Below are 15,963 nucleotides of genomic sequence, written 5' to 3'. Positions count from 1 at the left end.
CCTGCGACCTCGGCGCGGCCGGCGGTGCAGGCGTGGCGGCTTCAGCCACCCCGGAGAGAGCGGCAGACATAGGCACGGCGGCTGCGGCCACTCGGGCGCGGGCGTAAGCTAGAGCGCTGCAGCGCCGGCGAACCCCTCCCACGGCGACCCCGACGCGGCGTCCCTCGCAATGAAGGTCTCGGCCGTCCCATATTCCCGTCGCATCTCTCCCCCCAGTGTCGCCGCACCTACACTATGCGCTCGGTCTCCTCCCTTGTCCTCTGCCATCGCTGCTATTCCATCTAGCTAAGCTCTTTCATCTCTATATATGTCAACTATCATAGCAGAGGAGGGCATGCAGGCAATGTGCATGACGAAATGTCACTGCAGATGGGAGCAGCGGACTGTTACACTAAGGGGTCCTCAAGGTTGCTGCTGCGAGGAAGAAGATTAAATTGGAACAAAACACCATGTCTTGAGCATTAATCTACTGGCTTTCTCCTTCAATTCATTATAACAGTAAGCACCCAAAGGTTTGCATCCTTATATTGCTTCAAAAATCTTCACATAGAAATTAATGGCTTGATATACCTAAGTACTTGTTTTCATAAGTGAATCATGTTTTGTTGCTAATATGTTGCATTTCAGCTTCATAGATAGATTATAAGTTCTATTATGCCATCTGCCCATCCCATAGCCATATACTAATGGAAATTTCTTTGACACTTTACTGATCTTAATATAGAGGAGGCACCATGTGAATGCCCATCAAGTATTTGACTTCTTGCCTATACCATATCCGCCAGTACCGACAATACTAGCACTTCCATACTATGATTTTTCTTAGCATAGCTCCATGCAATGTCTTATAATATCTCATACTATTACAACTTTGTCAATTAACAACCTATAGAACAAATGACCAATTCAACTTCTATGAAGTATTGTTTTCACTCAAAATAGTTGGTGTAGTAGCCTGCTGTAAATTACAGCTCCAAAATTGACTTATCTTCACTCGTAAGCCTAATAATAAACTTTGTTTTACTTTCCCATCTATTAATGGTTCTAAATATTCCTCTGTTAATCCTGTCAGATTTCAACCAGAAGCACCCACCGTAGGAGTTGATTGCAAAGGACCTTCATGGCTATCAGTGGAAATTTCACCATAACTTTTGGAGTAAGTACTTTTTTCAGTTGCTTTTGTTAGTCTGTAATATTATAAATTTTCCCCATAAATGCATAGCCTACATTCGGACTTGTATCACACAATTCATGAAATAGCCTTATATACAAGTCTGACAATAGTAACTTACAATTAACTTGTCTGCACATCAACCAAAGCACCATCTTTGCTCGAGACCCTGCACTTTTTATCTGGTATGGTATTCTTTCAGTATTTCGGAGCTGTGACTCATTTTTTTACTTTCTTTTAAAAATTGTATCTGTATATGTGTACGGCCAAATATATGGATGCCCTAGGAATCCAGCTTCATATATGCAAAAAGATGGCATGTCAGTTTTAACAATTATGTGTACCACTAATTTGCAAAGTATAAATTCTGCCGCTTAGTTAGAACTAAGAATTCAATTTGATAGGGCATAATTTTTCATATACTGAATTATTTTATCAATTGGATTTTTGTATTGCTTTCTTATCTCTCTGTTCTGTGCTTTTTGGTCTTTATTTTTAAACTCTTTTTTATGTATTCTTTGCAGGTCAATGATTTCATGCTGATATAAGATAGAGCAAACAATATGGAACACATTTTTTTTCATGAAGGGACCTCCAAATAGGCTGCAGTCAAACTTAACTAAAGATTTGGGTCTCAAATTTAACAAAGGGATAAACAATAAACTATGCTCTAGCCAAAACCAGAATATGATCAGTTTATACTAATGCTGGTCAACCTGGCTCACTCTCAAAAGAGATCCCCTCTTGAATGACACGCTCAAGCACCTCACATGCCTCAGAGAGACATATCTCATTGCCAAACACCATCTCTCCCTAAATAATATCTGCATAATGTAATAGGGTTACAATACTACAAAAGCTAGTACTTAAAAATAGGTATATGATTAATCACTGTACGTATATAGTTCAGCATTTTTTGCCACAACGGGTTGGCCAATACAAAGCCGCGCGGTCTTTTCTAGTTATACTGGAAGTACATGTGACATCACTGCTCGTATCGGCACTCCTACGTTTCTGATACATGGCGGCAAATAAACAGCTTTTGCTGATCACCAGATACTGATGCTGACAGATTCAAATAATTTGGGCCTTCAGAACGCAGGACTTTCCCAGAAATTATACAGAAATTTTATACGCATCAGATGATTTTTATAGAAAAAAACACAGGAAACAGAAAATTTTCTGCATTCAAAAGAGGACCTAAATGATCAGCAACTGTATATACCTGTACATACGGACGTGAATAATCGAGTGATCAGCGTGCTTTATATAACCATAAAACCATACGGCATACGCGCTGGTAGCGCGAGTACACCATACCTCACTGTTCATTACGATCCATTAATCGACTCAGATTTACAGCACTATTCAAAGAATCCTTAGCCCTAAAAGCTATCAGACCAATTTACAATGTACTAATCCAGTTCACACGACCCAGTAATTAATAATCAAAAGAATCCCTCCGGATTGTCTGGTAATGGCCCTTTTGAGATGAAAAATAGTAAATGTCTACTACAGTCTACAGTGTGATGTACATGAAGCGAAGCAACGCAAACATGAAGTACTTGTTGATAGAAGACACAGACATTACGTCATCTTATAAATTTCAGCCTTTTCCTCTTTACCGGAGGAGCCAAACCAAGGTCTTTACAGAGGTGCTCGTCAGGCTGCAGCGTCTTGGGAACAGCACCAAATGCACAGCAAGTGACTTCCAGACCTGAGAGGGCTTGGTGCAGGTAAACTGACGCGTCCTCTAAGTTCTGTTTCAGTTTACGAGTTCTTAGAAAAGCAGGCAACAAAGCCCTCGAGCTTTGATGGGTCCTGGACTCCGGCACATGAGGATTTATATCAGCAGCCTCAATGAATCTCTGAGTCGCAGCCTCCTATGACAACTCGTACCTCTGCGCGTCTGTCAATGGAGCAGGCTGCTCTGATAGAGCATTCAGTGTTAGTTGTACAATCTCGTCTTCATTGTCATAGATACGGCAGTTGGGGAATTGCTTGAAGAACTCATTTGACGGGTGATTGGCATATATAACTATCTTTCCCATTGCCAGGGCTTCAGCAGTGGTCGTACAGACCACATCTGTGGTGCTGGGATTTATGAACACTTTGTACCTGTTGGAGAATCAGTGTTTCAAACTTTCAGTCCAGCACAAACAGTTGGTGTATCCTAAGTACATCAGAAATGTTAAATCTTATTACGAAACTACCAGGTCATCTAGCATTACTACTCATTCCCTAATCTCGTTTACATAACTTTGTGTTACCTGTGTTTCAGTTCACTAAGATCACACAACTTAATACATATTTATCTAATAATGTTGACAAAAAACTGAAGAAGAAATTGCTTTTACTGTCTTGACTCTTGACAGCGGTAGAGTCACTCGGGCCTGGGCAAGCGGTAGAGTCTTACCGCCTGTGACCGGAAGGTCCCGGGTTCGAGTCGCGGTCTCCTCGCATTGCACAGGCGAGGGTAAGGCTTGCCACTGACACCCTTCCCCAGACCCTGCACAGAGCGGGAGCTCTCTGCACTGGGTACGCCCTTGTCTTGACTCTTGACAATGGCAATACCAATTTTGCATTCAAACTCTTAACTTAGAACCGAGGGATGTGTTAAGCATGTACAAATGTCTAACAGAATAAGACGGGATGGGTATAGTAAATAAGAAACTTACTCATGGAACAAGGGATCTGCATGATCACGACCAGGATGAACATTGACAGACAAACTTAAACGTTTGGGAGATTCACAGACCTCATCAGAATCTTCTCCGCTGCCATATAAATCCACTTCAAGACCAACCAACTTGCTCTGATATTTAGACAGCAGATCAAGAAGCTCCCTGTATCCCTTACTCCATACCATCTTCCCGATGTAGTATGCCCCTTTTGTGAAGGCTTTCTCCCCATTCTGCAGCTGCCTCAACTTTAGCTTGCCTACCTCAAGAAATTTTGGATTAACACCATGGACATTGCATATAACAGACCTGGGAAGATCTTGGGTGGCACCTGACAATCTGATAATCTGCATTAAGATCAGGATAATTTAGTACATGGCTCAATCAATCAGGGGAAGGGCGGGCCTAGTGCAAGCGGTAGAGTCTTACCGCCTGTGACCGGAAGGTCCCAGGTTCGAGTCGCGGTCTCCTCGCATTGCACAAGCGAGGGTAAGGCTTGCCACTGACACCCTTCCCTAGACCCCGCACAGAGCGGGAGCTCTCTGCACTGGGTACGCTCAATCAATCAGGGCAGGATGATAACAACTGGGTGTTCAGTTTTCCAAACTCAACAATTTATATAGGAGAAGGAAAATGAGCAAATGCATTTATATGAGAAAACTACAAGGTACACATAAGTGACATATCTCTTGAATCTCATTTTTTACTTAGTATTGTAGCAATATAAGATAACATTGCATGCAAATACTGAACATTGTTATAAGTTCATTAAATAAGCAAGAGGCAACCGTGACTGGGTACCACCATAAAACTCTTCTAGAATGTTTGTTGTACATATAAGTGTCTAATTGCACTTCTACAGTAAGGTTAGCTACTTAACAAGAAAGTATGCCTATTCCTAGCATATCCCATCATGATTAAAACTAAAAAAATTATGTGTCGAAATCCAGACTCTTGCTCGCCCTTTGTATTTAGAACTAAAACAAATCATCCTTAACCAAATCTATACTGATTGCTTATGTCCATACAAAGCAAAGGACCAATGCACAATGTTCAAGTTCCAGTGGTAGAGCAGCACACCAGACCTTACAAAATCATTGACAAGTTACAAAGTGTTGGATTCTCTCGCTACTGCAGAAATTATCTAATAAATTTGTTAGATGGTTTTACTTGCATTTCTCAATTCAACTCTACATACTTTTTTAAGGATTTTTTTTTCTCGAATATGCCGTGCATCATTTCATTTAAGGAGAAAAAAAGACAAACACAAAGGAAACCCACATTTCCAACACAACGCTGCATACATCAACAGTTCAACACCCCCAACACCAGTTCGTAAAACAGGAGTGAAAAACGACCAGAAAGGACAGCACCTAGGTTAAAACACCTCTAGCCTTCCCCACAACCAAATTCTGAAGCTTTTAGCCCCAGAAGCACACCACAAAGATCCTCCGAAATAGAATGAACCAGCCAAATCAAATCTGGGGAGGCGTCATTAAAAACACAGTCATTTTGGAGCTTCCATAATTATGAATCCACTAAAATAATCAGTGTGCTAAGCTCTATCCTAAACGCAGAGTGTGTCATGGGACCCCAACACATGATTTTTCTTTAAGGGTTCAAGGAGGAGGCTTCTCCAATCTCCAGTGAGAGTCTGCGGGTTTAGGGTTAGGGATTTGAGGGTTTTGAGGCTAGGGATTTCATAGTTACCCGGGCATAGAAGAAAGGCCAGCACGGTGGTGGAGGCGGTGGATGGGTGGGACAGTAAGCGGCGAGGGCAACACCAGGGTGGTGGAGGACAGCCGATGGGCAGGGTCGGGGCAGTGGCGTAAAACCAAGGGAGGTTAGCATGGTGGCGAGCTGTGGTCACGAATTTGGCAGCGGGAGCTGCTGGTGATGGGAGGAGTATGGGATGGGGGCATCATGAGCTAGATGAGCTTGCTGGCGAGCAGATAGCGAAGGGGTTTTGGTCTGTGCAAGCTGTGAAGGTGGCCAAGGTAGAAGAAATACTGAGGAAGAAGATGTGATGATCATTGAATGAATGATCTATGGTAAAAAGTCGTCTTTTTTCTCCTAAAAACACTTGAACACTGTGAAGACAGCCCCAAAATTAAGCAGCTTTTCTCATTCACCTGTCTTGCTTATAAGTTATACACAGTACCAACTATGTTTTGAGGGAAAGGCACCTATGGTATTCAGAGCATAAGACCAGGAGATAGACAGGATTATAACTAGAAAGAATATTGATACTATATCTGAAGAATATACTTTTGGCATGCATGCATGCATAATTATGAATAGCAAGTAAACACATTTATTCACATATTTCTATTTATCACAAAACACAAAATTGTAGATTGTTAACTTATGTCAAGAAAGAAGTGCCATCATAGTTCATAGACATAATGTTTACCAGAGGAATTTCATCGAAACAAATGATCCAGTGTAGATATGCATAGTTTCATACTCATGTGATTACCTTGTGGCAATAGATTCGAGTTACCCAAGTGTTAGCATACTTGAGGAAACAAGCAATAACTTGACCATTCTTTTCTGTCCTTACATATGCTAGATAATTTGTATGAACAATTCCTATAACTCGCCGGAACTTATTTTTCCATCTTCGCCCATGGTGGTACCAATTCAGATGCTTGGGCTCTTCCAATACAGCAATGTCAGCAACTTCATCTGGAATGCATTCTGTAATATCTCCAACAGGGAGAATGCTTCTCATTTCTTCAGAAAACTGCATCATAAAAAAAGGAGTCAGGTTATCTTATTATCTTAAGTAGCAAAGCAATAAGTACAAAAATGAGATGCAAGACATGAATATTGTTAGATGGAGCTAACAGCTAACAGAAGCAAGGTCTGAGCGCATCAGACACTGAACAAAGTTTCGCTTAAATGCTTAGGTTAGCTACAGGAAAGGAGCAGAACTCGTCAAAGAAATTGAATGAAGTGCTAGATAACCCCATGGCTCACATTGGATAAAACGATCAGTTTGAAACAAACTCCATTCAGGTCTTACTGGAGCGAAAAAAAAACAATGCAAAGTGGAACAGAAGAAAGGGCGTACCCAGTGCAGAGAGCTCCCACTCTGTGCGGGGTCTGGGGAAGGGTGTTAGTGGCAAGCCTTACCCTCGCCTGTGCAATGCGAGGAGACCGCAAAGTGGAACAGAAGAGTAGACAAGATAATTCAAGTCACTAATTTGTGTTGATATCCTCTCGGTTTGACATAGAAATTACAAGGTGCAGAACTACTATACCTTCCCTGGGTAGAATTTGAGGCTGAAGGATGGCCTAAAGTCAATCCTCTCCTCGATCCAGTGACGAACATAGCTCTCATGCTCCAAAGGCGAGTCAAATACAATCTTGTTAGGGTAAACCAACTCTTGGTCCCTTAGACAAAGCCAGGGGATCACTAGTGTGACATCCTTATCACCATCCTTGGCCAGGTAAGCGGCCGGAACAAAGGGTTGATGGCTGTTCCCGTCATCCATGGTCGGCTTGCGGTGGTGAATATCGCAAAATGCCTCCTCGTCGACATAGCGTCTATCTCAGGGAGGGCAACGGATCACCACTCGCGTGCCACCCAAATTCGTTCTCCTAGCACATTTCCGTCTGTAAATCACAGACCAATGAATCAAGCAAAGCACAGAATGAGTATTACCAGCTGAGCAAATAGATTTCCTTCCTAACGAGTATCGAGCTACAGCCTACAGAAAGGTGCGTAAGCGGATTTGCAGCAGCCAAAGAAATCAGCTGCATAAAAGCGAGCTATGGACGGAGCATTCCGGCCGTGGGCTAATTACTGACTGACCATGTGCGGCGAATCCATCCTCCGCCGAGAATTAGGGGAAACACAAGGGGGTTCGAGGGCTTACCAATAAACCCAAATCTCCGGTGTAGGAGGACTGTAGGAGGAAGCGGGGCGGTAAGAGGCCGGACCAGGGGGAGATCGAGGCCAAGTTCTAGAAGGGTCGCGCCTCGCGCGAGAGGCTTCAGTGGGCTGGCGGCGACGCCGGCAGCTAGAGGAGGGTGGCGGCAACCGGCAAGGGTGAGAGCGGAGAGAGAGGGGAAAGGGGGCAAGCCGCGGGCCGTCTGTGTCGTGGTAGGTTGATCTGGGCCACACCGAAGCGTTTGGACGGATGGGAGTGGACGACAGAGCCAGGCGGGCTTTGTTTTGTACTAAAGAAAGATGATGGCCAACCGAGCAGGGATGGAATATACCGCCCCGGAGAGCGGCGACCAAACGTGCTCTATCGCTCCAGGTCCAACAGAATCCCATTGTCGTGGTGTGGACGTGTGGTCTATGGACGAGGAGGGTGGAGGGAGAGGCGCCGGTAGTTATTGGGCCTGTTGGGCAGAGCTATTCTGAGTTCTGACTCTATGGATGCTGATTCTTCGAGAGGTCTTAGAAAAATGGCTAGTTAGCAGGATACTCCTTCCTCTCAACAAATACCACTTCGTTTACTTCGACCAACCTTCAGACAAGAGCTCTAGAGAGCATTCAAATCCCTCTCTTTCTCCCCTTTGATTTCTTGCTAGAGTGAAGGGAAGGATTCTGGTGAGAGAAGTTGGGATTCACCTTAAGCACTTGATTTCTCTGTCAAGCTGGTGTGGTTCATGTTTGTTACTCCTGGGCTTTGCCCCTGACCAGCTAGGCATCGCACATGAAGCTCCCGTGCGGTGAGCTTCGGGAGGTTTGTAAGCAAGGTGCAAAAATTGAGGCGTCAAAATGTGCTTTGTTTGCAAAAAGTTCTCCAATGTGTAAACTTATTGCACATACTAAAGTGAGGACAAAAACCTATGTGCTCTTTGCACCGGCTTAGAATACATAATGGAGCTGCCCTTATCACCAACAGCGATGATAAGAAAACTTTCTTTTTAGCACAAGAACCAATGGCTTCATCACCAACAATAAAGTACAAATAGGCAAACTCCAGCAGACAAATGACTAAATGATCATACTATCAGCAAACTGTATGAGATAGATGCTTTCGTATAGGAAGTATTCAATGCAGGTATATTTGCCGAGGACTAAACACAGATCATACTGTCACCAAACTGTATGGATGCTTTCGTATAGGAAGTATTCAATGCAGGTATATTTGCCAAGTACCTGGTATCCTATCATAACAATTGTGCTACAAATGAAAGTAGTAATATAGTAATAAAGAAATGCATAGTGATAATTAGGTCCCCCTCCATGACTTCTAATATCTAAAACATGAGATTCTGTAGCTCCTAGTTCAGGATGACATTAATCCATATGCTTCTTTCCATGTATTAGCCAATACAAAAACGTTCAAGTGAGGCTGTTGCAAAGGAGATAATAATGCATTAAAGGTGAACTTCCTTGTCAGGTTTATGAATAGCTTTACTTTTGAGTTGAATTGCTCTCTTGCACTCCCTGCATCTGCAACAACTTCTGCTGCTCCTCATCGTTCTCTTCCTTAGGCTCAATCTTGGGTGCCTTCGGTTTAGTGGTGGATTGCTGGTAGAGCACACCACCTGACATGCATACCAGGAGCCCAATGGTACCCACAAAAGAGGCATGCTTGTCCCAGATAAGCAAATTAATCACAACAGTCAGGAGCTTGTTCACTATGCCAAGCACTGTGAACCCAGTAGCAGAGATAGCCCGTCTGCAGGAGAATCCAAAGAAGGATATTGACAGTCCAAACAGGCATGAGAGAGCAACAGGGAGGACCACATCAAATGAAAGCCAGTTTGACACTTTGGAGCTGTCGACCTTCATCTGATCAAATTCTCCCATTATAAGGAGCTCAAGGGGGAACAGCATCAAAGCCTCAAGATTGTTGTATAGCACAAGGCCCCATGTGTTCAGCCCAATGGTCATTACGACGTGCTTGATGTACACGAAATCAATGGACATGCTTGCTAGGTAGGCCACTGCCCAGGTGTAAGCAGTCACAGTGAATTGGTTGTCTGTGAAAACATAGATCACACTTCCACCAAGTATTGTGGAAAGTGAAAGCCATGTCTTGAGTGATGGCCATGGCTGATGAAGATACAGCGTCTCTCCGATCGCGACAAATATAGGCACAGCAGAGCGGAACACAATGAAAGTATCCACATTGGCATGAAGCAGGAGCTCACTATTTGTGAAGATGGAGATATAGAACATCACAGCAGCAGGTAAGAACTTCCACATTGTCCTCAAATTAAGGCCGTCGTGCTCAATGAGCTTGAGCTGTCCACATAGGAGAACTCCAGCAACACTAGTGAAGTACTGCAGAGCTGTCAGGGCTCCAGGATATGGAAATTTCATGACTGCCCATTTGTTGATGATGGAGAGCAGCGACGCTGATAAACAATACCCAGCAGCCACACCATAGACTGAGGCTTGCTGCATAAGAGTGTTCAATGTGTTACTCCAGGCTCCAGTTCTCTGGGTAGTACCTGAACCCTCAGGTGAAGAAGTATCTTCTTTTGAGGGGTCTGAGAGATTAGACATCTGCAACATGCAAACTACAATTACTAAATGTAAAAAAAGATTCATGAATATCTACTATAGCATATGGAACAAACTATGGCGCGCATGCATGTTCAAGGAAAACACACTAAAATCAATGCAGCAGAGAGTCAAGATTTTAAGGATAGGTTTCCATGTACTAGAATGTAAAGAAAGTATGTGACCATCCTAGAAGAATTTGATGAAGGGTAAAAGGATAAGAGGGTACAAATCTGTTTCTGTGTTCACTGTATCATCAGTTCATATCATAATACCATATTATATGATACAATAAAATGAATTATTGACCATTACAAATACAGATCCCAGTTCATAATCTGAGCTAGTGAAGCGTATTGTCTTGTAAATATTTTATATCCTTCTTAACGCAATCATGAGTAGTTCTGTGCATTCGAGGAAAAAAAAACTCCTAGTACTCTAGTTATGAGACACTGAATTCTTCAACTGCATTTGGTTTAAAATGCTAGACAACAGACATTGTTCATCACATTGCTTGCTTATGTAGGAGTTTTAACTCCTAATAAACAAGGCTGCAACCAAGGTAAAGGGAACAGGTAGGTCAACAGCATTTGAAAACCACAAATACACATGAAGATAGAAATATGCATGCCATATTGCTAGTGAACTCTCTACATATTCTATTCCATTACAATATGTAACTGTACCATAACATAGAGCAAACAAATTGGCACAGGGGGGGGGGGAGGGTGGGTCAGAAATTGCTGTCCTCTAAATAGGATCGCCCACCTTTCACCCATGAAATTTCAATTGTTTGCCAACCCAGATAATTCTTTAACCAACCTTGTCATTCATATAATGCCAAGGGAACACATATTTTGACGTCTGATGATACCAACTGGAACTTAAAACCTCTATATATGTAAATCTGACAAGATACTAATGCAGTAATGGACTATCCAGAAGAATGCCCAAAAACTATGCACAATACAAAATATACAGAGCCTTGACATTTTGTAACTCCACCAAATTTGGCCCAGCCCCCAGATCAACATCTTCCAATCAAATTTCACACAGTAATAATTGAGATTATCAACACTCCTCACAAATATATTCATGCAAGCCAGAATTAGTTGTACTACTCATTAATTTGTGCTATAAAGAGTTCATCACCATCACATATTAAAGATCAAAGTATATTTTCATGCACTCCTAATTGGGATTGGTATGAACTTCTAAGGATGCACTTCCAACACATATATGCCAAATAAGAAATCAACTCTAAGTCATGATTAACAAGCTTATAGCTGTAGCCAGCAAGTGCTCATTTACTGAATAAAAGAAATAGCGTTTATCAAATGGTGTTAACAAATAATCCAATATTGAGTAATTTTACAACTCTGAGAAACTTAATAGAAAGAAATTAAATCTCTGCTTCATGTGTTAAGCCATCCTGTTGATCTTCTGTAGCAAGCATATACCCAATCCAAATTTTCTGATACAAAACCAGCAAGCATGGTAAAGGCTCAAGAAGGTCAAACAAAGACAAAACAAGATGAAACAAACAGCAAAAGACAGACAACAGGTACTTAAAATAAATCGCACGACAAAATCAAAGGCACAAGATGAGGCAGCAGGACTTCATCAAAGAATCAGAAGAAGATCAAACTATGCCGCCTCTAAAGAACTAAGTATCCAAGCAAAGATCAACAAATACCTTGTAACGTCCAATCCGGGAATTCGCCATGCCTTAAAACCAAAATTGAACACCAAATGATCTAGGTATGAAGCATGTATCTTTTTAGGGCAGCTGAGGATGCCCGAGGTGGCAAGAGAAAGAGGGAAGACCAGTATGCAACAGCCACCGAGCAGCTAGCCCTATCAACTAATCTCGCGGGGTATAATGCGTTAGTCCATGACAGCCAGGAAAGTCAAACAAGCCTGGGGCCGTCACAAGCATGTTAGGTTGCTAGGATGACAGGACATGGTAGAAATATCAACGGGACGTAATGGACCACCTAAGCACTTGTCCAAGTCAAGGAAGACAACTTAGAGGAGGTCACAATAATGGGTGCTAGTTTCTGATAAGAAAACAAGTACAACATACCTCAGGAACCTTTCCTCCCAACTATGCAAATTGGACAGATCCCTCTCAACTACCACAACAACGTGACAGCTCCAGCACCTCAAGACGAATGAACAAGTCACTGTAAGCTCACGAAGTGCTCCCTGAACTCGGTGCTAGGGCCTCGCGAGCCGGCGCAACCAACCAATCAGGCACATGAAGCGTTGCCGAATCTGTTTTAAAAAACAAAGAAAAACAATGGAATTAGTTGGCCACCTCGCCGAAGCATGCGTCGTATGCTAGCGCGAGAAGTCACTGCACGAGCGAAACGTCGCAATGGACAGAAGAAAAGAAAACGTCAACTGTTAGGTGAGGGCATCCCGTCAGGACCAATGACAGCCACTTCGCATAGTTAGTAGCAGTTTCGTGCGCAACCCAGTTTCGTGCGCAGCCTGAACATGGCAGGAGGACATCATTGATGAGCACCACATCTACCCACGGAGGCATCGCCGAGAAACCTCCCAAGTGGTGGCGGGCCATAAAAGCGCCAGCGGCGTCACCTCAAGTTAGGGTTCTTCTGGTACCTGCACTGAGAAAGCAGATGGTAAAAACTCTCACCTTTCAGACGCTTCCTCCAGCCCCGGTGAATTCGGTGGTGTGGGGGACGCCAAAGGATGGGGCCGGCGATTTATCGCGGGGTTTACGCGTTGGCCGGAATTGTTTTCTGCGCGGTGGTCGTCGGAGGTGGGAAGCCGGATCTGGACGCTTGCGATTGCGAGTCAACCCGCGGACGCGGACGGGGTTTCAGAGAAGGGGGAATATAGCAGTGGGGGCGTGCGATTTGGGGACTGCCGAATTGGGATTTCATGGTAAATATGTAAGTAATCCGGATTTTCAGAGAACGGAAGGCAAACGAGGAGGCCACGGCAGATTTTTTGCAGGCGGGGACGATGATGAATTTACAAATGCGACTTGCTGCTTCTGACCCGCGAGCCGCGCGGAGGAGATCTCGAGGCGCCTTCCGCCTCGGCGGGCTCGCCCGCCTTGCGGGTCGCGGTTGCGGTCGCGCGTGGACCTTCCGACTTGTCCGGTTCTCCCAGCCACTGCCTACGTGCGAGCTCGGCTGGGCTGCGTGAGAGGGGGTACCAACGGCCAGATGGGGATCTGATCTGACAAGCGGACAAGGACGGGATCGGGGTGCCGCGCCGCGATATCCGTCGTCCCCGGCGAGGCGGCGACACTGCTACTTGAGAGCCGCGAGCGGGCCTGAGAGGGAAGGGAGAGGAGAGCCGCGAGCCGGCCTTCGACTCCTGCAGTGCAGGTGGAGATTGGGTTGGGTCACGAGGGCCCCGTTTGTTAGCCTGAATTGAAGCCAGGAACAGGTCCACCGGTTACAGTTTTTTTTTTTAAGCGGAAGATAGGGATTTCTATATCTATATCTATATATATCTATATCTATCTATCTTCTATCTATATCTATACCTACTAATAATAATAATAAGAAGAAGAAGAAGATAAAATTTCAACCTATTTTTCGTCATCCATTTTTTAGATCCATCTAGAAAGTTTCTTATATATATATATATATATATATATATATATATATATATATATATATATATATATATATATATATATATATATATATATATATATATATATATACACGCGCTTCGCGTGGGCAACAGTGAACGCTTAAAAAAAAGGAAAAGGGTTGGGCTTCCTTAGCGGTCGGGCACTGTTCGTGATTCGCGATGTGACACCCGTCAAATTTATAGTCTTTTATAGATATATAACCTGTGTTCGAGGTAGAGTAGCTCTTGTTTAACACGATATGAAGTTCAATTCCAAAACATTAAAAAAAAGGAAACGTTATGAGTGAATTATGAATATTTGTTTTATATACGGAACGCAAAGACATGAGATTGAGATAGATACAGTACGCTTGGAAGATAAAAACAGAAACAAAATAGGCTAGAAAAAGGAAACGTTATGAGCCTAATCTAAATATTCGGTCGCACCAGATTTGACCGTATTATTTTCCTTCATACGGTGACGAAACGGAGACCGAACCGACGACGCTCTCTCCTACTCAAAAGTAAAAAAAAAAAAAAAAAAAAACTGGCCAATCACGTGCATAAACAAATCGCCTCATTTGCAGGTAACGAGTCTCCTATTTCCTTTTTAAATCACGTATGCAACACTTTTTCGCCCGGCAAACTCATCCTTGACTCAGTTTGTTCCTTCGCACTTAATATTGTCCGATCAAATTCCACAATTATTATTTTGATCTATTGTTGTTTTGGTCCCAAACGTCATAGACCAGAGCGCTCTAGCTACCACCTCACTTGGTCTATCAGGCTTTTAATTAACATAGAAAAATCAACAAGCAAATAAGGGAAGCTCGATGGCCGATGGGGATGGAAAAAAATCAAGCACCGAACCTCTTCCGTTATATTATTTCTCCATTTTACCCATTTTTCTTATTTTCACCATAAATATAAAAACTAATAATAAAGAAATATTATTGTACTTGAGCAATTAGACCTCTTTCTTAATAAAATAGATAATTTCACCACTAAATTATTGATGTCGTAAATCATTGATGTAGTTTTAATTTAAAAAACTATCTTATTACAACAACATGATATAGTCAATGGTCCAATTAATCAAATCGTAACCTAAAATCTTGAGCAGTTTGTTGTCCAGTTTACTCTAGACAAATGTGGCTCAAAAGTTTATGCATATACCGGCGAAAGACATGACTGGGGCAACTATGTGGAAAATTAGGATAGTTCTTCTATTGTAATCATCAACGGATATGGCAGTCCTTGATACGTTGGCAACTAACTCCTTACTGACTATATATATAATCATCAAAAATAGAATTACAAAATTTTGTGGGTTCACAAAGAAAGTCATCAGAACTCAATATGGACCAACAAATAGATAGTATGAAATTAAAATTATGATATATTTAAAACTAAATATGTTTGTGCTTTGCAATAGAAGAAAAAACTATCAAGATTGTATTTTAATCTGATACCATCGATGTTTCACCACCGATAGCCTGCCACGGGGGTCCCCGGGACAGTTTGTTCGGGCTTCAGCGTATGCAGAACTCGACGGTAAACGCAAGAGACAGTCGATTTATCCTGGTTCGGGCCCTCGACCGTGATCGAGTAATAGCCCTACGTCCAGTCGGCGTTAGCTTTTGCGTTGTATTGATTGTAAAGTGTTGTGTTGTGTTGTTTCAGTCCCTAGGAACCCTGCCCTCCTTTATATAGTTAGGAGGTCAGAATCCTGGTCGGTTTACAATGAGAGTTCCTAGTAGGATTACAGAATAATACTACTACTAAGATTACATGGAAAGAATCCTAGTTAAACTAGTCCTTCTCTCTTCCTTGTGGGGTATCCTGTGGGTCCCGCACCGACAAGCCCCCGAGCACTTCATGGTTGAGTTCTGGAAGCCTCGTCTTGTTCCTTCAGGTCTTGTCGAGCAGGAACAAGCGTCGTCCGAGTGCTTTCTTGAACGAAACCGTGTAGCGCTTCGTGAGATCTTCGCGTGATGTGTACCTTTTTGAAGAAA

At 42.9% G+C, this 15,963-nt stretch overlaps 1 protein-coding gene and 1 pseudogene across 2 annotated transcripts; both read right to left on the bottom strand.

The window, feature by feature from the left end:
- Positions 1-2,417: 2,417 nt before the first annotated feature.
- On the bottom strand, positions 2,418-8,021 carry LOC136550024 (digalactosyldiacylglycerol synthase 2, chloroplastic-like; annotated as a pseudogene).
- Positions 8,022-8,189: 168 nt separating this feature from the next.
- LOC136550033 (GDP-mannose transporter GONST3-like) lies at positions 8,190-13,675 on the bottom strand. 2 transcript variants are annotated; one of them, XM_066541477.1, is made up of 3 exons: positions 12,993-13,675; positions 12,417-12,607; positions 8,190-10,333 (listed from the first exon to the last, which is right to left on the bottom strand). In XM_066541477.1, the coding sequence occupies exon 3, from the start codon at positions 10,331-10,333 to the stop codon at positions 9,233-9,235; it is 1,101 nt and encodes a 366-aa protein (XP_066397574.1). In that variant the 5' UTR covers positions 12,417-12,607; positions 12,993-13,675; the 3' UTR covers positions 8,190-9,232. The 2 variants fall into 2 exon arrangements, with proteins under 2 accessions (XP_066397574.1, XP_066397567.1); XM_066541470.1 differs by lacking the exons at positions 12,417-12,607; positions 12,993-13,675 and adding an exon at positions 12,027-12,327.
- Between the last annotated feature and the right edge of the window lie 2,288 nt (positions 13,676-15,963).

This window comes from Miscanthus floridulus, chromosome 1, assembly GCF_019320115.1.
Source record: "Miscanthus floridulus cultivar M001 chromosome 1, ASM1932011v1, whole genome shotgun sequence".
NCBI classification, from domain to species: Eukaryota; Viridiplantae; Streptophyta; class Magnoliopsida; order Poales; family Poaceae; genus Miscanthus; species Miscanthus floridulus.
This window is presented reverse-complemented; position numbering and strand designations above follow the sequence as displayed.

Coding starts and splice junctions, on each gene's coding strand:
- LOC136550033 (XM_066541470.1), bottom strand. CDS start 12,056: ATGGCGAATTCCCGGATTGGACGTTACAAG. Junction 10,334..12,026: donor CCCGGATTGGACGTTACAAG/GTATTTGTTGAT, acceptor TGCATGTTGCAG/ATGTCTAATCTCTCAGACCC.